This window comes from Pteronotus mesoamericanus, unplaced genomic scaffold (assembly GCF_021234165.1).
Source record: "Pteronotus mesoamericanus isolate MK-2021 breed Mesoamerican mustached bat unplaced genomic scaffold, CSHL_Meso_final contig_20, whole genome shotgun sequence".
NCBI lineage: Eukaryota > Metazoa > Chordata > Mammalia > Chiroptera > Mormoopidae > Pteronotus > Pteronotus mesoamericanus.
The window spans coordinates 100,297,293-100,319,058 of NW_026555085.1; the positions used below are offsets into that span (position 1 = coordinate 100,297,293).

Consider the following 21,766-nt stretch of genomic DNA (forward strand, 5'->3'; position numbering starts at 1 on the left):
CCCTCAGCACACGTTACATGCGCCAGGAGGGAGGCCATGGTGACAGCACAGCACACAGCCCTGAGCCAGCCTCCGCGGCAGCCACATCACAGTCGAAAAACCCTGGAGAGTCCCACGCGGGGCCCATGAGCTGCCAGGTGTGCACTTCAGAAGGAACCCACGTGCATGGCTGCTACCGCCTCCCCCACCAGCGGAAGATAATTATAAAGTTCAACTCACTTATCGTCTTTCTCATAAATATTTAGTCCAAGGGCATCCACTCCAAGCCAAAGGTCTGTTCCTTTCTTATTTTTTATCTCAAAATAGTTGATGCCGTACATCTCCAGGTCTTGGGCAATCTTCAGATACTCCAGCATCGCGCTGTCTCTGGTTGGGGGGAGAAACAGGGGCCACGTCAGTGTGCACGATGCCCGGCGCCGTCCCCCGCTGGCCGCCCGCACCTGGCGGTGCCAGACACCGGTCTGACGTCCTTCACACATCCCCAAAGAACTGAACTGAGGCGTGCCGGTTTCTCTGGACACAGACGTTCCTTTTTCATTTCACCACCAGGCATGGTCCTTTTCTCCTGCCTGGGGCTTTCGGGGCTCCCTCCACATAAGAGGCCTGGCTTGGACAGGACACTAGGGACACATGTCTCTGAAGCCCGCACTGAGAATGAGCTTCCGAGGCTAGGACAGAACCGTGGCCCACGCCTGGGATGAGGATTCCGGGCCACAGAGGTTCTGGCCGTTTCTTATCACTCGGGATCAGTTTTTTTCCCATTACACACACTTTTGAAGGCAATCACCTCATGGACAAGGAACGACCCAGCAGCTCTGTGACAGCCACAGAGAAGCTCTGGTGGCTCGTGAACGATGCTCCTGCACCCCCCAACTCAAAAAGGAAGTTTTAGACACAAGAAGGGGAGGGGTTAGGGCCTGGGGACTTAAACCACACCGCTCCCCACCCAAACTGGACACCCAGCTCCGTTTAAGGAAAAAGCTCACGCATAGCTTGGCCGGCTACCCTCCCCCGGCCAGCCAGGCCTGCAGACTGGCCTGGAGGACCCTGGCTGGAGTCACACGCCCAGAGGACAGGCTGGGAGGACACTCACTTGAGCATCCCGCGGTGCTCGGCGTGCCACACCTGGATCCGGTCCTCCCACTGGTCCCTGGTGAGCTTGTGCTGGTCCATGACCCTGGATCGCAAAGGAAGAGGGCGGAGCACCGTTACCCCAAAGGGCGTGCGAGGTGAGTGACAGCCACCGCTCACCGTGCCGCAAACCTCGCCTTCTCTTTCAGATAAAATCACTGCAAAGTGCCCCTGTCCCTGCTTCCCAAGGTGCAGCAGTCTACTTATGACAGCTAAGAACCTGGTGATTTCGAATCTGGAACAAGACAAATCCAGTCCTGCTAGAAAAAATGTGAAAGGGCATTTCATTTTAAGAGGACTCTTCTGCCCAAAGGGGCAACTTATGTGACTGTTTGTGAATTAAAAAACTGACCTCACGGGGGCACCACAAAGAATGAAGCCGGAAGGCCGTGAGAAACGTGACTGCTTTAAAAGGTCCCCAAATAACGTGGTTGTTCTTCAGCCCCGCGAGGCACAGTCCCTCCCCCGTGCGTCTCAGTCAGACCCTGATCAGGCGGGTCGCTGCCCCCGCCCCTGCCACTGCCGCAGGGGAGACGCCGCGTTGGGTCAGTGCCTGCTGACGGCCAGAGCACGTGGCCGCCCGCACGCTGATGGGGAAGTGGCCAGCGCCCGGCCTCAAGGAGCCCCTGCCCTCGACAACACCCTTGTGCCCCTGGGGCGCGGCCCCCACCGCCCTCCCCCCGGGCCCGGCTGCAGCTCACCGCTGGGGGATCAGCCGCTCGGTGCTGAGGTACCCGGACTTGTGTGATTCTTTGCTATAGTCCCCAAACTTGGCCTGCACGGCGTACGAGCCAAGGAGCACTGCGGTCTCTGGGGGGCAGTAGATCTCGTCGCTGAGGATGCCCTCCTTCACTTGGAGGAAGAAGAGCTTCTGGGTGATGTCCTGGATGAGCTCCTCAGACACATCCTCAGGGAAGAACTTGGCCCTGAACTTGAACTGGAGCGGATTCTCCTTCCTGACCTCCTGGGCTGACACCTGGACAATGGACGCCAAATGCTCGCCATGAGTTCAGGGGAGAAAGGCCTGCCTTCCCAAACCCAGGCTTCTGACCATGGACACCAAAAGCGCCCTTCAGGCCCGTTTTGTGAAAGATAAAGTTAATCTGGAAAGTCACCTGTTATGCAAATAAGACAAAAAAGGGCCACTAAAAGGTCCTACTGCACTCCCACACTTAGCTGGAAGTCTAGCCATCGCCAGCTGCTGACGCACACAGAGCTGGCCCCGCTCTGATCTTGTAGGGACGCTGTGACCAATTCCAGAGACAGGACTTTGGAAACACCTACCCCGCTGACCCTCGAACCGGGAATCTATCCCTAGACCACAGAACTTGCTTTCAATAATTCTTCCCCTCTCCCCTCCTCAGCTCCAACTGCCCCCCACCCCCGCCTGCTGTATGGCATAGGAAGGAAGCAGGGGTTTGGAAGAGGGGCATTTTCCAAACTGTTTGGAGAAAACACATTTAGCTTATTGCTTTTCTTTATAGTTATTCATGGGATTATCCAGTCCTTCGAGTTGGGAGATCATCTATCACAGGCTCTAACAAAGTAGTGGCAGGTCCTTACAAAACAGTGGATGATTCATGGCTTAGAAGATTAACAATCTCATTGAAAAAAAAAACACTAAGGTCAACCAAATGCTAAGAATTAACCACCCTGAGCTCCAATGACTGAGCAGTAAGGAGAAAGTGCCAGGATCCAATTTCCAGCCTATATCCCCGTTTACTGGAAGCCTGCAACCTTTTTGTCTGTAGAAACTTTCACACAAACAAAAAGGAACAAAAAGCCCAGACCAAGGAGGGTGCTCCAGTTTCAATGCCAGCACAGAGCGCACACCCACGGCCGGCCGGCAAATAGTTAACTCTGGCTTACCTTTTTATCAAGTTTCAACCAGGTAGGAAATCCTTTATTATCTACATACTGGAGTCCAAAGTACCACACTTCCCGCAGGCCGATAGTCTTAACCACCTGTGTGAGGGAGGGACAGAGAGGGAGAGCGGTCAGTTGTGGGGCACCGAATGGGCACCAACGTCGGTGGCCCAGGCTGCTCGGTCACATAGTGCAGCGCCGCCTGCACTGTCTTTGCAGCACCTTGTGACGGACCCAGGCTATTACCCCAAAGCCACAGACGATGTACTTTTCATAGCAGTTTGACCAGATCCAGTGTTAACCTTCAATCTTACAAAACTTCAGACCTGGTGAAATCTCACTCCTGCTCCTCTGCACGCCCTCACGCTTTCCTGGGTGCAGACACCGAGGTGAGTGACAGCGAGCAGAGAGAGAGAGAGAGATCGCGCGCAAGCCAGGGTACCCCAGTGTGTCACAGGCATGCATGTCACCTGTCAGGGCGTCACCGCGGTGAATGGTGAATGTCACCTGTCATGTGTGCCCATGTGAAAGCGGGGCTGGAAGCCACCCACGTGAAGCCAGGGACACCCGGGCCTCCTCTGGCTACTGTCTCTGCCCCTCGGCCAGCTGGCCCCGGACCCGGCCTGCTCAGGACAGGGAGCAGGCAGTGCCAGGAAGGGGGCGGGGAGGGCTCGCTCACGCATGCCCCAGGGTGACTGGCATTCTCTCAACCTCCAGAAATTTCAAATTCTGATAGAGAAAGGTGGAATTCGCTCCTGGGTCACAGCAAGGATTTCACACTGAAATATTCTCCTTGGTACTAGGAAAAGAAGTCTCCCATGGCTCACTACAGAGAGCCCCACCCTGGTGACTCATGCGTCTCGGAAGCAGGACTGCGACTTGCTGTGGACACTTGTTGAACACCTTTGAAACTGAGAAGGGCACACTAGTTTCTGTACAGATCTAAATGCTATTCTTCATGCATGCGGCTTCTACCATATTTAAAGGGAAAAGGGACTGAACACTCTAGAAACGACAGATCAGGAAATCTGGAGCATTTCTTAAAATCAAATCTGAAATTCCAAATCAACTCCTGCTCTGTGCCTGCTTCCTCGTCTGCTGGGGACAGACGCTCGCTGGACTCCAGAAGTCTGCGGGCTACACGCCCAGGACTGAACTGGTCATCTGCTCTCTGTCACCCCAAGTAGGGACGGGGCACTACTACCAGGATTCCTCCTCATGGACGACGTGCCAGGAAACCGGACCCTCACCCAGTGCTGTTCTCCCAAGTCTTCTATGAAACCCAATTGTCTTATTTTCATGGTAGCCAAGTGTGAAGAAAGCAAATTCAAAGACGGGATCTTCCAGGCCCTATTCTGCCAATCCCTTATTCCCACAAACTTCCATCTTGCATTTCAACACAGACCTGCCCTGCCTGCCTTTCTGGGCGGTGTCAAAGCCCCACAGGAAAGGCACCCCCCACCCACCCCCGCCGTTACTGTCTCTCCAACCCAGGCTTCCCATGTCCCCACTCCCGGCAGCCTTAGCTGGCTCCTCCTTAGTCACTGAAATACCTCCCTGTCCACTCGATGTCCCCCCCATCCCTGTCAGACCACTGCAGGTGTCCTGGGCCGCCTCCTTCCCGAGCAGGTCGGGCCCGGGAACCATGCCGTGGCTGGGGCCTGGGGCCCTCACTCTCTTGGTGAAGGCCTGTCCCTGGTGCCCGTATCTGCCCATGTCGTCACGATGTGACTCTCCTGTCAACTTCCAGGGAAACTGTCTGTGTGCTTCAAAGCGCCACTGCTATCCTACGGCTTCCCCAAAAACGACAGAACGGAATCGAACAACCTTCCTTTCTGCAGTCCGTTCTTGTGACCGACCTCGATGTCTTCCCAACCAGGAAAGCCCCACATTCCCCGCATTCCCAGGGAAACACACACACACCTCAGCACCCCTCTGGGGACCTCAGCTCCACCTGAGCCTCCTTCCAGGGAAGCAGGACCTGGACCTGGTGCCAGACGGCTCCTACCCTCCGGCCGCGGTGGCGTTTCAAGCGGCAGTTTGGGAAAGGGCAAGGCAGGGCTGTGCCTGTATCGGTCCGTGTCAAGTAACAGCCGGACAACACCTTCCGGTGATGGAGACGCTGGGCACACAGGGTCACCCGGCAAAACTCCCTCCTTGCCCCTGCAGGTCAGCAGTGGAAAAGCTCCACTCGGCTCGTCAGGAAACCTGCCTCCTGCGTGGCTGTCAGCCCCCAGGACACACTCCGTCCGCCATAGCCACAGCCACAGCCGCCGTGCTGGGCCTGGGCCACGGGCCGGTTACCGCAGAGACGACTTTCCTGGAGGACCACATTTTAGTGACTGGCAGTTTGGCCCACCAATGAGCTTCCCAGACCTAGAAGAGTGTAGGCAGCAGCAACACCCAAAGGACAAAGTCCCGTGCAGCCCACAGACCCTAAAAGCCACCCGCCCCACTGCTGGGCAGGCCACTCCCTCGCGCAGCCTCCGTCTCCTCGTTTACAGGCTGCGGATGTGGCGTCCTCGAGCTGCGCCAGCCCCACGTCCCCAGGGCACGCGGTGCTTTTCCAGTAGGAATCCGCAGAACGAAAAAGGCTGGCCGTGGACTCTGCGTGACGCCTCTCGCCGCTGGTGGGACCCCGCGCCCCTCTTGGGGGCTGGCGGCGACTCAGGCAGGAGAGCCACCCTGGGCGTGCAGGCTCCAGTGAGGCGTGGCCTCGCCTTCTCTTCAGGCCACGGATTCAGGGGACTTGTTTTCCGGGGGGTGGGGGAGAGTAATACAGTGCTTGAAGCAGTGGCTGATGGGAGGCTGATGAGCTTCAGAATAATCTGGATGCAGAGCCTATGAAACCTTGCCATGTTGGCTGGGTTTGTGCGTTTAGATTTTTAAAATAACCCTATCTACCGACTGCGTTCAGGTTCACCGGCATGCACCTGTTATCCAAGGCTCCACACACAGCAGGTGGGTTACTGGAGAGAGCACAGCTAACCTAATATTAGAAAAATACCTGGCTTGAAACCAACATACACACCCAACTAGAGTTACGCAGCTTCTAGGGACCTGTGGAGTTCTGCCTACATGGTCCCTTGGGTCAAGGAGCTGAGAGCATCTCGCGAGGTGTACGGCTCACCGCCCTGCGCAGCGGTGCGCAGGCAGAAAAGAGTCTGTGGCCCTGAAGCCAAGAGCCCGGAGCCGGGGGGAGCCCTCCCTCCCAGGGGCCCCCAAGCAGCAGAGACAGCACTGCAAACCCCCAAGAGCCTCTTCACACAACCTCTGACAAGCAACACAGGACGGCAGAGTGGGTGGTGGAGGCCAGGGCCGCTGCGTGATCGATACATCAAAGCTTTCCAACGTTCCCAGCTGACAGAGAGCGCCCCAGCCGCCATCCGGGGCAGACAAGGACTCTGCAGCTGGGCCCAGGCTGCGGGCACAGCCACCACGGGCAGCCGGAACTCCTGCCCTGTCTGGGTTCCCACCGCTGCCCCACCTGGGTTCCTCTGGCCCCTGGTCCTGCTTCTAGATTATCTTTCGGGAGAAATCCTTATTTATTTTTACTTCTTGTGTTTCCCTTTTCTTTTTCATTCTTGCTCTATTCCTGTGGCTTTAATTTCCCCCGTTGCTCTCCCCTGCCCTGCCCCACCCTCAGTCAGGCCCCACCCCGTTGGCCGTGTGCATGTGTCATTCACAGGAAAAACCTTTAGAATTTCACCCCAAGTCCAGCCCCACCCTGGGCAGTAAATGTCTTCATCTGCATTGGGTGAGGCAGAGCCAGGGAGTGACCTCAAAATCATAGTGCAGGGAGAGCCAGGGAGAGCTGGGGAGAGGGTGACCCCAGAACCCGTGGCCTGCTCGGGTCCACCAGGGCCCTTGGGCGGTGTCTGACCCCCGCTGCCCCCCAGCCCACAGACCAGATGGCAAGAAGCAGCCGGGGTGACCGCGAAGACCCCGGCAGGGGGGTGGGGGGAGAGCAGCCAGAGCTGTGGGTGCGGCTCTGCACTGATGAGACTTGGGTGTCCCCTGAACTCTCCCTCGGGGCTGGGAATGGGGGCTGCCCTGGGGAGTTCACAGTGGGAGCCCCAGGCAGGAGGGGCAGGGTCTGTCTGCTCTACAAAGAGAAGTGGGCAGCAAGCCAAGGAATGTGCTTAAGCAAACAAATTATTCTGATGTTGGAAACTTTTTCTAAATGGGAATTCTCTTACTCAAGGTCACAGAAACCCACCTGGTCAAAAAGCTGCTTTCCCGTCGTATTTGGCTGGATGGCGAACTCCAGCTCCGCGTCCATGGTGGTGACTCGGACATTGATCTGGAAAACAGAACAAGTTACGTCTAACTGAGCACAGTCTCTTCTCTTCATCACCTCCTGAGCCTCCCACGTTAACCGCAAGCTCCGCAGCAACACGCACGAGCGTATTCCTCCCCAACAGCCGCCCTCATGCTCGTGGTGCGCGCCCACACACCCTGCACTCCCGCCAGCGGGTGGGAGATGGCCGACGGGTCCCCTGCACCCCTGCACCCCCCACCAGCGGGTGGGAGATGGCCGACGGGTCCCGCCACCTGCACACAGTCTAGACTCACACGCGCGCCCTCCCTTAGTAAAGCACGTTCACGCTTAGGTCTAAACAGTTTTTCTACAAAAATACTTTGTGGTTAGCACACTTTCCACACACCATCTCCTGCAGACCCTCACAGCAGCTGAGCGAGGCACCCGGGGTCTGGGACGTCAGACCGGGCAGTCGTGAAGGGAAAGGAGAAGGAGCTGTGGGGAGGGGCGAAAGGAGGTGCACAGCGTCCGCGTGGGAAGACGACGATGAATGCTAACACTAGAATAAGCTGCTCCGTGTCCTCACAACTGCGAGCCCCATTCGGCCACGCCCTGTGTGCCCCAGAACGTCTGCAGCAACTCGAGAAGCCACCTAAACAGGGAGCAAAAAACCCCATCAAAGAGCACAGACTACTACACGGTAACTTGAAATGGTCATTATAAAGATAGCGGACACATGGAAAACTGCTTCAAAAATGAAAAATCTGACACGCAAAATGGTGCGAGCCCTATCGATGCAAACAGGACCATAAAATGCAAAAACGAAGCGTCGGCAAGAGAGGTCACCGCGGGCAGAGGTGGTGGTGACGGGAGGGCCTTCAACCTGCCTGTGATGTGGCCACACAGTTGCTTGTTTTTACAAATATTTATTTCAAGGTAGTTTTCAAATGTATCGCTTGGGAGAACCCAGACTTCCTAGCATGTAGAAACACACCCATCTACCTTACAGCACCAGCCCGAAGGAAGTGCCACAGCCACACAGCAACTGTGCCACCCGACATCTGCAGACGCCGGCTACTCCTCGTCCTTTTTCTAAGGGATGGACGGAGAGCCGGGGAGCCACGCCCTGAGTTCTTCCCAACACGGATGTGGCCGTAGCAAAGACACGGGCTCACTGGGCTGCCCTTAGCTGCCCGCGGCCTCGGTGTCAGCCAGGGTATGGCGCGCACACACGTGACGCCGCATGTCAGTTCTGACTTAGGGAACACAATCAGCCTTTACAAACCATGTTTGTTTCTAACACTCAAGACTCTTTGGAAAAGCAGATACCCAGTAAAACGAACACGTTCCCTGAGGTCAGACTCCATAAGCCCATATGAAGATGGCAGACTTCTCAGAAATTAAGTGCAGCGAGGAGCCCACGTAGCCTGTATCCACTGCGCCTCCCTGCACCGGATCTGGCCACTGGCAGCCCCTACGCAAGCCACTCTGCCAGCTTCCGGTGCCTGGCCTTTCCGGGCTGCGTTCCATGTGCTCCAGCACCCAAGGGCCGCCATGAGTCCGGTGCGAAGCCTCAAAGCCCGCAAGCCAAAGGTCGGGTCAGGTCCTTCCGGCACCACAGCGACTTCTAAACAAGGCAAGCACAGGAAGCAAACGGGCTTTCCCTGCCACTCGGTTCCCAGGCCCGGTTCCAACATGGGGATGCCCCAGGATGTTTATGTTCAGAAACTCCCCTAAAACTACAAAATCAAGTTAATTTTAACCAATATATGCATATATTCACGTACAGTGCATGCTCTACCATCATTTTTCTGAAACTAATTTATCGAATAGACAATATGTTATTGTTGAAACTACATTTTTAACAATGTTATATATATTTTAAACATCTTTTGAATTTATATATAGACATTCCTACTCTAAAAGACATTTGTTTAATGTATATAGAGTCATCTCATCCCATGGAAAATAACCCTTGCTTTTACATCTCATTTTTCACATTTGCTCTGAATGCGCAATCATTTATGTATGTTCATATTTAATTCTAAACACCTAGGGTTCTTAGTGGTTTTCTAGATCAAGAAGCTCAGCTGCATTACTGTGCTCAAATATGACGTACACAGTTGCTGTGGAGGATCTGCTTGGTATCGGGCTTGATCCCAGAAAACTTACACTGTTTAATTTTTAAATATCCTCAGCTTAGTACCTTTTTTGTTGCTTTATTTCCAAGTTACTTTTAATCCATGTATGCGTATGTCAGACACACAGCTTGCTGTGCATCCTTGACACAGGCTGAGATGGGGAACTTGTAATATCTAAACAACACGAACAATGTTAATGACTGGCCATGCTGCTCGGCCTCCGCGGGGGCGTGTGTGTCACCCGCGGGTCCCCACCCTCGCGGTGTTTCTCTCAGGGGGCGCTGCTGGCATTCGGGGCGGCCCAAGCGTGGACTCCGCAAGGCTGTCTCCAGCACCGCAGGCTGTTTGGCACCTAACTAAACACGGGTGTCCCCAGTCACTGACATGTCTAAGAGTAACCCCCACCCCGCGCCCACACATTTCCAAACGCTCTCTGGGAGGCGGGGGAGGCTCCCACCCAGACGAAGGACCGCAGCACGGCGCGGCCTCATCGAGACGGTGTTCGACAGTTCTGTGTTTACAAAGACTACGGAAATTGTTTTCAATTTCACGGATCTTTAAAGGTGTGCTCAACTACAGCATAAGCTTTTAGCAATACTTAGGTATTTACTCAGATGACGGGACCGTATATATACTGGTCCACTTATCCAGAGGCTTCAAAAGAACTCAGGCTCTGGCAACTAAGGAAACGTACCTAAACCCCCACTCTCCTCCTCACAGCCCTTGGCACTGGATTCCACGGGGTGAACTGGCCGTACTTGCGTGGTTTATGCGCGATGGATGGAAGGTGGCCCCGCACGCACCGCCCCATGCCCAAACCACAGGCAAAGACTGGGGAAAAGGACACGGGCTTTGCAATTTTTATCGTCTTGTTATGTCCCCCTAGATCCCACTTTTCTCAAAGACAACACTCGCTGAACAAGGCAAAACCGCACATGTGTGGAGTGCGCCCCCTGAACGGCAGCCAGGCCTGCCGAAACGCTCGACCCTCTGAACCCGCATCCCACTCTGTTTGGAGCAGGTGGTGGTACCTGAAGTTTAACTGTGCTGAAGGAGCCGCCACCACATATACACATGCAAAGGACGAGGGGGTTGATGGCGTAGATGGTAATTTGATAATGCCTATCTCCCTTCCAAATGCTACTCCACTTGAAGTGAAGACAGAGTCACAATGTGAGTTCTAAAATGTCAGAGCATGTAAGGAACCAATCATATTCCACTATTTATAATGGGAATTCATAAATAAGTTTAGAGATGGGAGTTAAGTTAGCACCCTACTGATTAAAAATAATAAGGTCTCTCTATAGCTACACACTATGTCAGAATTCTGGAACGAAATGACTTTATTTTAGACATAAGTCAGGAAAACTTGGTATTGAGGATGCCTGAAAACCTCAAGGAAAATGAGGTTCCAATGAGTGTGTGTCTCTTTTTCCCACTGACTATATTCAACAGAAAACTCTTTCTTCTCTTTTTGCCCCACACAGTAGGCGAGGTTACTATGTGAGCTGTATTTTCACTTCAGTAGAAGTAAATTTCTGATGTTACTAGAATACCAGTATATGCAACATATGCCAACAAAAAGAAATAGGAATGAATTTAGTTTTATTTCCAAACCAAGAGCAAAATTCGTCGGTAAAACTTCTTAAATTTAAGCAAAATGCTGTGCAGCATGAGCTTCCCCCCATGAATAATGACTAGAGTTCCCAGGTACTCTGCTCTAGATCATCTGAGTAAATAACGTATATTATTTAATATCAGGATTCAACACATAAAAAACTTCCTTGCCTGAGTTAATGAAGAGAATGAAAACCTAACTGTCATACTCTCGATTCTCCTCCCTCTGCTTAGTAATCTGCTCTTTAGGAAACTGTATTTGCTGTTGTTCTTCAGGGCTGGCTCAGCTCACGACTGCGCTTCATGCCCACAAACCATCCTGCGCAGCTTCACTCTGCTGCTGCCCCGCCCCCCGCTCCGGGACACCCGGCGACCTGCACCTCATGCACCCTACAAACACCAATCAGTGCCCGCTGGGGGCACTGGCAGCAGGGTGGCCGCTGGGGACACAGAGGAGTCAGTCCTCCCGCCCTGGAGCCACACGTGACTGGGCCGCAGGCAGCGTTCGCACTCTGCGGGAACCCACCGTAAGGCCCCCGCAGCAGCTGTGCAGACCCTGGAGGCTCTGGGCCTCCGCCCAAGGGCCTGTGTGTTCCAAAGCCACTCGAGTGGCTCTGAGGGCCGGCCACGTTCGCTGAATGCAGGCCTGGGTTCGACTCCTGACGCCGTGTCCTGCTGAGGACCTCATGCAGGTGAGGCCCCTGGCCCAGGCCTCCGCCCCTTCTCTGCAAACAGAAGGCAGGGACCGGAGGCCTTGCAGTTCTCTTTGGCTCTGAAATGTGAGGTCTGGAGTCCAGAGGGGCGAGGCCAGAGGATTAGCACTGAGGTCCAGGGGGCAGCCCCTCCTCCAGGGGACCCTGAGGGAATGCTATCAGCAGATGGCCAGGACACTGCCCTCCCGGACCAGATCGGAGCTCAGCCTTGCGCCCACGTTTCCGGGGAGGCCCCGCAGCGCGGGCCGTACTGCTCCAACGCCGCTGACGCCTCTCTCTCCCACCAGAAAAGAGAATTAAAGATGCTTACACCCCAATCCTCTTTTCTACAGAACCCAGTAACAATTCGCCCTGCTGCACAAAGCAGACCTGGCGCCCCCTCCAGCAGCTGAGCCGCCCGAGGCAGGCCACCTCCCCACTTGTCTGTCAGATGAAGTTCGTAACTGGGAAGGACTGTATCTGTAAGGGATCTTCCAACCTTAACACCCTGAGTAACGCAAAAATTATCTGAGTGCCTTTCAGTGGCTGCGTAGTCCTCTGCAAAATTACCTGAACAGCAAAGAGACAGTGACAAAGGGGTGCTACGTTGGGGGGAGGGGGGCACAGCGGTATTTCGCGGTCACAGAAGTTCGGGGTCTCTGTTTCTTTTTTCTTTCTTTAACTGAAAAGCTTCTGAGTGTCCTTGCTGTGTGAATGCAAACTGTGAACCCAGGGCGGGCCCCGGTCGGAGTCTCCCAGGTGGTTCTGCCCCAGAGGCTGCTTTTCCAGGGAATATCCCAGAGGACCAGCATTTTTCAGAATACTCTTGGGAAAACATGATTTTTGAGTCTTCTCGGCTTCACTTTTTCAAAACGGTGTATCTAAAATGCATTCTAAGAGCCCGTTCACGAAAGACATTGCGGTAACAATAAAATACTACATTCTGCCTCTACCCCCTGCAGACGCCTGCCGTTTGGGCTGTCAAGTCAGCCCCCTTTATTATTTTCTTCATTTCGGAAAATAAACATGGGGCAGCACTTCCTCTGGGGGTGCCCGCCTCCTCCTGAGGCACTTTAAACTTGGCTTAAGATGACCTCTCCCATCGCACTTTTTACCAAAGAAATTCAAACTGTACTAAAGACCAAGCCAGGAGGGGGAAGTTTCAGCCCAGTCCCGCCTCACCCAGGACAGACACGCAGCCATTTCGGTCCCTTCAGACAAAGGCCCCGGGTCCCAGGTTAGCAGCCGGAGCGCTGTGGGGGCAGTTTGCAGTGGCTTCTCTAGGTACTCAAGGATCAGGGAGACCCTTGAAAACAGATAGGAAACTTCCAGTGGTAACTTTGGAATGTCTGAATTTCAGGCACTGGATTCCGTGATAACAGACTAATCCCTATATTATCGCACCTGCATTTACTCAAAACTTAGTCCGCGCGAGGCTCTCCAGGCACCACTAAGATTAGGCCGAGAGCGTGACCTTTCCTAATCATTTCAAATGTCAGCGCTGTTCTGTGACGTGTGGGCCCTCTTCCCAAGGCGCCACTTCAGCAACTCAGAGCTGCTCTCAAATATTTGGATAAGACCTTTCAAATGCTTAGAGACGCTCCAGCAGGAGCTGGTACAGTCTCCTTCCACCTGCAACAGGGGGAAGGAAAGCAGGGGTGTGCGGCAGAGCGATGTTCTCACCGCTGATGATGAATGAACTGGAAAAGCCCTTTCGGATGCCAGTCTGGTTCACTGCATTGAACAATTATGGAGCTAATACTGCATTTTGACTTTGTGTTGAGTTACTGTGTATTTTTAAATAACAGCTCTGTTGAAATATAATCGACAGCCATAAAGTGTGCCCATTTAAAATGGGCCGTTCAGTGGGGTGGTTTTTTTTTTTTAGCATATTCAGAGTTACACAGCCAATACCACTACCTAAGTTCAGAAAGTTTCGTCACCGCAGAAGGAACCCCATGCCCGCCAGCAGCCTCTCCCGTGACCCCCTCCCCAGCCCTGGCATCCACAAATCTACGGTCTGTGTCCGCAGGTCTCCCCATTCTGGGCATTTCATATAAACAGCACACGGTCCTTTGTGGCTCACTTCTGCCACCTGGCACGATGTCTTACAGACTCGTCCATGTTGCAGCACGTCTGTGCTCCATGGTAATACTTCCCCATCTAGAGAGACCGCTTCTATGTACTTGGAACTAGACTGTCTCTGGTCAAATTGGTAAGGGAAAAAACAAACAAACAACCTAGGGGAAAACAACAATGAAAGAAAATAAAACTTTTAAAAACTAAAATCCCATGTCCGTTTACTGTTTTTAAGCCGTAAATGAAAGTAGTCAATGTTCCCAGAAGGAAGGCAGCGGCTGCCACGCGCACCCCTGTGGACCTGGTGGAAACACCGACGCCCACCCTCCCGTGTCCCCTCTCTCCTGAAGCCAGAAGTCGCTGCAGCCCCCACGGATCCCAGCCTGTGTCTCCACTGGAAACGAAGGAGCAGCCCCGGAAGCAGAGGTGAGATCCCAGGCTCCTCTTCAGGGCTCTCCCAGAAAATCATGTTCTCTCCTTGAATTTTAAGCAGGGGCTGACCCAGTCTTTTGTTACACATTTAACTGCAATGGCGCCAAGCATGCCATCCATAGCTGGTGCTCACTTTAAGTACCAAAAACCCTACCCTATTTAACGGATCGCCACCTATATATTTTAGGCTCTGCTGGATTAACTTAACCCCTCACGAGCCCTGTGCGCTGCTGCACAAGGGAGCAGGGCAATCCCACAGCAGTGGCTCAGGCGACAAGGCCGGCGCCCCTCATGTGCCCGCCCAGGGGGCCGGCAGTGCGCGGGCCGCGAGGGCAGTGCTGCCTCTCTAACCTGAATGTGCGGAATCACCTGGAGAGCCTGTTGAAATAGTTTTCCAAGCCCAAGGCCGAGATTCTGACTCAGGAGGCTGGAATGAGGCCCACGGGCCTGCAGCTGCCGCAGCCCACAGGCCAGGCCACACCCAGGCCGCCACCGCTCTCAGGCGCTGGCAGCATCCTGAACACACAAAAGGCTCAACTTCTTTTGGCAGCTTAAAGGTATGCACTGCTACTATTTAGGCTCCCTCACAGGAAGGAAGGTACCCCACTAAAGTGTCATTCAGTCACAGAGCACAGACCCACACTCGCAGCTGCAGAGCTCCGCATCCCAACAGACGGGACGTCCTCTCTCGGGGTCCTGCTCGCCTCACCTTTGAGAGGTAAAAATCGCCCTCTCTGAACGATACTCCAGCTCAATAAATCTCGGCCTCAGCTAAGACACACAGTGGTCACTTTTCACAAAGGCTGGCTAACAAGTAACCACCGTCTGTAAAACATTACCACTAACTTAGCAAACCTGCCCCAGTTGAGGGCAGAAGTGTAGCCAAGGAGGGCGAAGTTGGAGAGTCCCAGGGGCAAGTGGGATTTTAGTTTTTTAGCTCTTTTTCCATTTCCCCAACCTTTTTCGGGGCATTACAGCAATGGCCACTATTTAAAAGACAACTTTGTTTCTACCTATTATACAAAATGAGTCTTTGTCTTAGTTAACAGTGCAAAGCTGCTCTCAGGAACACTGTTTACACAAACAAGATTATGGAAAAGTAGCTGCCACTGAAAATCTAGTGACTATTTTTATATTGTTAGGGTTTCTAGGTAACATATAGTTAGGAGCATCCCACTTTTATACAAGAAAGGCAGTCCACAAAGCACCCTGTGGTACACAATTCTTTGAACAGAGAGCCTAAACAAAAACCAGTGTGTCACTAAAGGACGGTATTTATCAAGCTATCAAAACATAGTGCTCAGAGAGAAGACAAGTAAAATGGAAACAGGGTCCTGGCAACATCATTCTTCACTGAATGGAGTGCAGGCCACATAAACATGATACTGCTGCACAGGCAAACACATCAGCACAGCTCGGCTCGTCAGACAAGAGTCAGGAGGCGGCGGTCCCCTTCCCAAACCCGTTCCCACCCCCAGCAGTAGCCTCCTACCACCACATGCCCAGAGCAGGATGGCCTCAATGGCAGAAATTCCAGGCATACGTGTCTAAGTTCTTAACACCAGGCTCCCTGAGGCTTACTGACCTTCAGAGTAGGTGGAAGTAGCAGCATAAATATATCTCCCTAATAAATGAGTCCTGTGGCAGGTCTGTAAACTAATGGAGAATGACAAAACGCTGCTATGCCTCTCTTCCAAGCTCCTCTGTATCTTAAGTGTAAATGGTACACAATCATATTGTGGGGCATTGTCTTCTCTTTCAAGGTTAAAAGAAACAGAGTGAAGGTGATGAGGCCGGCTGGTCAGGCCTAGGAAAACTTTCAGATGCCAAAGAAAACTGGTCATCCCGCTCCACAAATCCTGTAAAAAGTCTGTGGAATGAAGCACTACAAAAGCGGCCAGGCAATCTGGGAAAAAATCCCTTGTATCCTTGTGTGTAGGACAACAAAATCCAACAAAGACAGATGGGTGGGACAGAGACAGAACTCATATGCTGACCAAGTTTTCACATAATTATACAGCACTAGGATAATATTCTGATCTTTTATTGCCAGGTAATGGGAATAATAAAGCCATCAAATGTTAGACCTGACGAGAGTCCACTTGGACGACTCCTACGAGGTCAAAGTGCTGGCCCAGAGCCTCAGTCACTCCTGTAACCCGCCTAGGCATTAGGGATCATGGCTGGGCGGTCCTGCTGCTTCTGGAAACACAAGGTACTCAAAGTCACCGAGGAGAACTGCGCGGTGCCGGGAATAGCGGTGCCGGGAATAGCGGCTCCCTGGTCTCCTGGTGCCCAGCACAGGGCTCCCGGCAAACCCGGCCCACCCATTCCTTCTTGGCTGGGGCGTGAAAAGGCAGTCACTGGTCAGAGTCTGCCCAAGGTGCTGATTACTGATGAAAAGCAAGGTCCGAATTACAGAGTTCAACTTAAAGCAAGCCATCTTAACGGGCATAAACCAAGGGGTTGTCTGGTTGAGTTTCTCAGTTCTGTTGAAGCACTGTCCTCATTGATTTCCTTTGAGGAACTGTGGGTATAAACTTCGCCTTGGAGGAGCAGGGCGTGCCCTCCTCTGCCCAGTGCCACCTGCCCAGAGACAGCGCCGTGACATTGTGGCGTGGGCGCCAACCTCACTTCATGGAGCTCTGTCACTTTAAGGAACCCTGAGGGTGTGTTCATCGTGAAAATGAACACTACCAACCCTCGCACCTTTTCTCCACCACCCTGAGGCTAAACTTACAACTTCAAAGCTAAGTCCTCAGTACGCAGTAGATAACACCAGGGCAGAGTATGAACATGAAACCTAGGTCTTGGAATTAACAAATAACTTTTTTTTTCCAGGTAGGTTACATTGCACTTTAAGAATATGGAGGCCAGCCTTGGCCGCTCAGCCCACCATCTGCGTTAGAGCACCACTGCAGTATGCCAAGGTTGCGGGTTCAATCCCTGGGCAGGGCCCACATAAGAACCAACCAATGAAGGCATCAAGAAGTGGCAAACAAACCACCGCTTCTCCCTCAAATCAATAATAATAAAAAGTAAAAATAGGCCAAGATAAAAATGTAGCATTATGTTACATTCTATATCCCTTTTTGCTTTACAAATGTATAAGTAGCACAATTAAAATAAGGAGCAGGTGTTAACTATTTTGAAAGATGATTCTAAATGGGATTGCTTGGTGAAAAGTATAGTTATCCTAGCCTACCTTCTTGTAAAGACTGGGGAAACTGAGGCCCAGAAAGGTTTACACTACTTTCTCAACTTCTGGTAATCAGCTCCTAAAAATATTTATATGTGTATAGGCCTTGGGTGTGGCTCAGTGGATTGAGCACCTGCCTGCGAACCAAAGGTCGCAAGTTCAATTCCCAGTCAGGGCACATGCCTGGATTGCGAGCCAGGTCCCAGTTGAGGGTATGCCTGAGTGCCAACAGATTGATGTATCTCTCGCACATTAATGTTTCTCTCCCTTTCTTCCCCTCTCTAAAAATAAATAAATAAAATCTTTAAAAAAAGTATTCATTATTCCTAAAGTTGTACCTTTCAATACAGCTGCTGGTTTAAAACATTTGGAAAGTTTGTATTTCCAAATTCCAGGGTGAAAAATGACATAAAATTAGGCATAAGGAAATGCCCGCATCAACTAATATTCATCTCGTAATTGCAAGAACATGTAATGAAATTCCAAATCTTTCTAAATAGCTCCTTTCGCCTCTGCAAGTAAGCCACTTCCTGCCCCCAGACCCACTTCCTGTCAGCCAAGGCCTCGTAACAACACACAAAGCGGACAAACCAGTCCTGTCTGCACTCCTGTAACCAGAGGAGAGCTCGCCCCTCAACATCCCCTCCACTACAAAAGGTGCTGGGAACAGCCCGTGCTGGTCCAGGCTCGGAGCCGCGCCTGGGAGGAGGAGGGGCCGCGGGGGTCCCTCACCGCGCTCCGGGGCTGACAGCTGGCAGGGCCCTGACTCTCGCCGCCCCATGACACCGGTGGGCCCGTCCTCACCTGCCAGTCGCAGGGGAGAATAGCAGCTCTGCTACCCATTAGCTGCCCATTTGTAGGATCTTTTCTTGTGAGGCCACCAAGGAGAAGCTGACTCTGCACTGGGACTGCCGTACACGGTGGGGGGCGGGATTTTAATATGGGAACGAAACCAGAATGCGTAGACACCACTTGACATCGGAAAGGGAAAAGAAATCATCAAAACATGTAACGTTCTGCAAAAGCAACTATTCCTTTTCAGGAACAAATAACCCACCTCCTCCTTCTTTCCCCACCCCAAGGCAGGCCAAAAGAAACTATCCTTCAAGGTCACTCTCTCTTTATCTAAAGAGCCTGAAGTCCGGACACGGTGACATGTGAGGCGACATGTGATTCGGTTCTCCTGGCTGCACCACACACACTTCCGCACCAATTCGGTTCACGGACAGCGAGGTTAATTACACCCACAAACTCCGGGTCCCGTAAAAGGCGGAGCAAGGGCCAGGGCCAGGATGACTACCACGTGCTACAATGGCTTTCAATTCCAGGCTCATAAAACATAAGAAGTTAAAGACGTAAACTTCACTACCCACCTGGAACACACTATTTTCTTTGTAAATTTATAAGTCTGTCCAGAGTCTTTCCAATCTAGCCTGGGGGGACGGGGCTATGAAAGAATGAATGTCAAAACAAGGCAATTGCTTTGCGAACCTGTTGTTTTAGGGAAGGATATACAAAGTAAACCACACTCAAATCTTGTGCCATTTCTGATGTAAACCTTTGCCCCTAGTTAAGATCGCATGTGCAGAAATATTTTGCAGAGTGTTAAAGAACATTTCTCCCGTTAGAAGCTTAGACAAGAGGGATCCGAGCTTGACCAAGAAGTCTTTACTTTTGCCATCTATCATAAATGAAGAGTGAGACCCAAGCCTGTTTTTTTTAAATCTAAACTAAATCAGTACATTTACAAAGTCTGTTTAAATAAGCAAACTTCAATAAAATGTATACTTCTAAACCACTGTATATTTCTGAAATTATATGATGTTAAAAAAAAAATCTTTAATTTATCCTTTGTCACGATCAAGTGTGTTACATCCAGAATGGAATTACAACTGTGTACATAATCACCTGATGGGACCAAGACCCCCTGGCGTGCACATTACTGACCTGTCACCCACCCAAATCCCCACCCAAGTCCGGCAGCCCCGGTGGGGGTGTCCCCTTCAGGCTCAGGGCCAACCCCCTTCCCCCTGCCAGCCCTGGCCCCTCGACACTACACTGAGCTCTTAAAATGGCTGCATGAAATTCCACTGAGTGAGGCCCCACGTTTAGTATGCCCGCTTCAAGTTTTCAGCTCTGAGAATGCTGCTATTGAGACAATGACCTATTTCCAGTTGGGTCACGGCACTCTCCCCCTCCCCCACCACCAGGATCGTGGGAATACAGAGCAAGAGTGGAACTGGCTGGGAACAAACAGTTCTGTGTGTTCCAAGTCGACTGCAGTTCTGGCTAGAGATCGCCTTTAAGTGAAACCTGTGTGTGAAGGGAGCGGTGGCCCAGGTGGGACTCCACTGGTCCCTCCCTGACTGGAAGGTCTCCCGGAAACTGTGGCTCTACCCCGGGGACCCAGGAGGAAGGGCTCCCCGGGGCCCACAGCGCCCTCCAACCCTCCGGCTTCCCGACGCGGGGAAGTGGGCCTCCCTTCCCACTCTGGCGTTCACCGGACTCCAGCACCTGGTGATTTGGAAGCGCAACAGCATCTTTCGCTGCCACCCTCACAAGGTGCTTTTAAAAAGCAAACTTCTCATTTTGGAAAATTTGAAACATTCCCGGAAGTGGAGAAAACAGTTTCAAGATTCCCCCTGTATTTTTCACCTGGCTCTGATGCCATTAACCTTCTCGCGTTCTTGATTCATCTACTTTCCACAACTACAAAAAAAATTTTTTTGCTGGCATATCAAGGCCATCATATATATCATTTCACTTGTAAAAACATCAGTATGGAGCTCTACTGGCTAGGCAAACCCACCCTATACCATTATGATTCCCAACATAATTTAAAACTATTCCTTAATAGTTGAAATGTAATCAGTATTCAATCTCCCCCCATTGCATCAAAAACACATCTCACGGCGGGTTTGTTCAGTCCACGGAGGTGCTCTGCGCCTGTCATCACCTGGCATTTCCGAGCCGCCCTGTTTGGCCAGTTTCTTAACAATGAATGTCATGTGTCCACCCCCCCTCCGCCATCTCCCCATCGAAGTCCCACTGCAGCATCCCACCCAAAGAGCGATGTGTCATGTAAGCAGGTATCTCAACAAGACAACGCAACACCCCCAACTACTGCACCAAGGCTATGAAACGCCTTCCCAACAACACTGACACACATGGCATTTCCAGAGGTGGCTCTCGCCTAATAGCTGCGGCCCAAGCTTTTACCAAGGGATTGGCGGTCCAATCTGCTCTTTAAAAGCGTAAGGAACAAAGCTGGACATCCTTCTAAGACATACGTTACAAGCAACCTACAGACGCAGGCACAGTGCAACAGGCAAAACGATCTGGAAAGAGAGCAAACCTCCCCGAAATGCAACGCCTGAGCATCAAAGGCAGGCCCTAAGCGGGGAGCAGGCGACGCCAGGCCCCCCACCAAACCCAGTGAGGACGAGCTCCGGGAGAGCTGGCATGCATCCCGCCTCCTTGTTCAAGGTGAGGGTGCCGCCCGGAAACAAAAAGCAGACAACAGCGCGCCACGCTCTGCCCACTCAGAAGCCGCTCTGCCCCCAGTTTTAACTCTTCACCCAGCGCAGGGAGTGAGAACAAAAGTGCCTCCACCGCTCGGCAGAGCAGCGGCTGTCTCTCCCTCACGGGGTCTCAGCTGCTTCGAGGGACCCTCAGGGCCTACAGCCTGACCCATGTCAGTCATTGCTGGGTTGAACAAACGAGTTTTATGGAGGAATGTGGTGGTGCTTGTTGTGGTAACAGAAGGACAAATCGTGGGGTCAAATCTATTGACTGTTAGGCCAAATCAGAAAAAAAGAACGCCCTTCCTGAGAATCGAGAGCTTACTCATCAGATTAGGCTTTCGTGATTCCAAGTGGAGTCTTCCACAGAATTTACTCTGTCCTCTGTGGCGACAGAGAGGAGGGCGCCAGGCACAGGGCCAGGAGCTTCCCTGTGCTGCCCTGTCCCGGCTGCCACCTCGGAACCACCGGGGAAGGTCTCTGGACCTAGTGTCCCAGATGAGGACGCAGGGACATTTGCCCAAGAGCACCCACTGTGGCGGGGCTGGGGGCAGGGCATGCTCACCCCTCAGTCACCCTCCTCCCCTCTACTCATCTACCCATAAAGCAAGAACTGAAAGTTTGTTCTCAAAGCAGGTACTGATGCTTTCTTCCCCCAACCACTATGCTTCTCGCCATTGCAGCCAGAAAAGACAGAAGGCAAAGAAAGAAGCATCTACCACTGTTACAGGTAGAAATAAGTTCTATGAAATGAAATAAGCGGCAGTGCAAGGTGGGCGCTGAGGGGGGGCTCTATTTTGGATAGAGTGGCCTAAACTAGGGATTGA

General features: G+C 52.3%; 1 protein-coding gene across 2 annotated transcripts in view; it reads right to left on the minus strand.

Moving 5' to 3' along the window:
• Window positions 1–21,766, minus strand: part of EZR (ezrin) — a 46,520-nt gene that overhangs the window by 15,350 nt on the left and 9,404 nt on the right. For both annotated transcript variants that reach the window (XM_054570178.1, XM_054570179.1), the window contains exons 3-7: window positions 7,217–7,300; window positions 3,001–3,096; window positions 1,833–2,107; window positions 1,094–1,177; window positions 220–366 (exon numbers count right to left, since the gene is read on the minus strand). In XM_054570178.1, coding sequence (XP_054426153.1) covers window positions 220–366; window positions 1,094–1,177; window positions 1,833–2,107; window positions 3,001–3,096; window positions 7,217–7,300 — 686 coding nt within the window. The remainder of the gene's footprint in view (window positions 1–219; window positions 367–1,093; window positions 1,178–1,832; window positions 2,108–3,000; window positions 3,097–7,216; window positions 7,301–21,766) is intronic.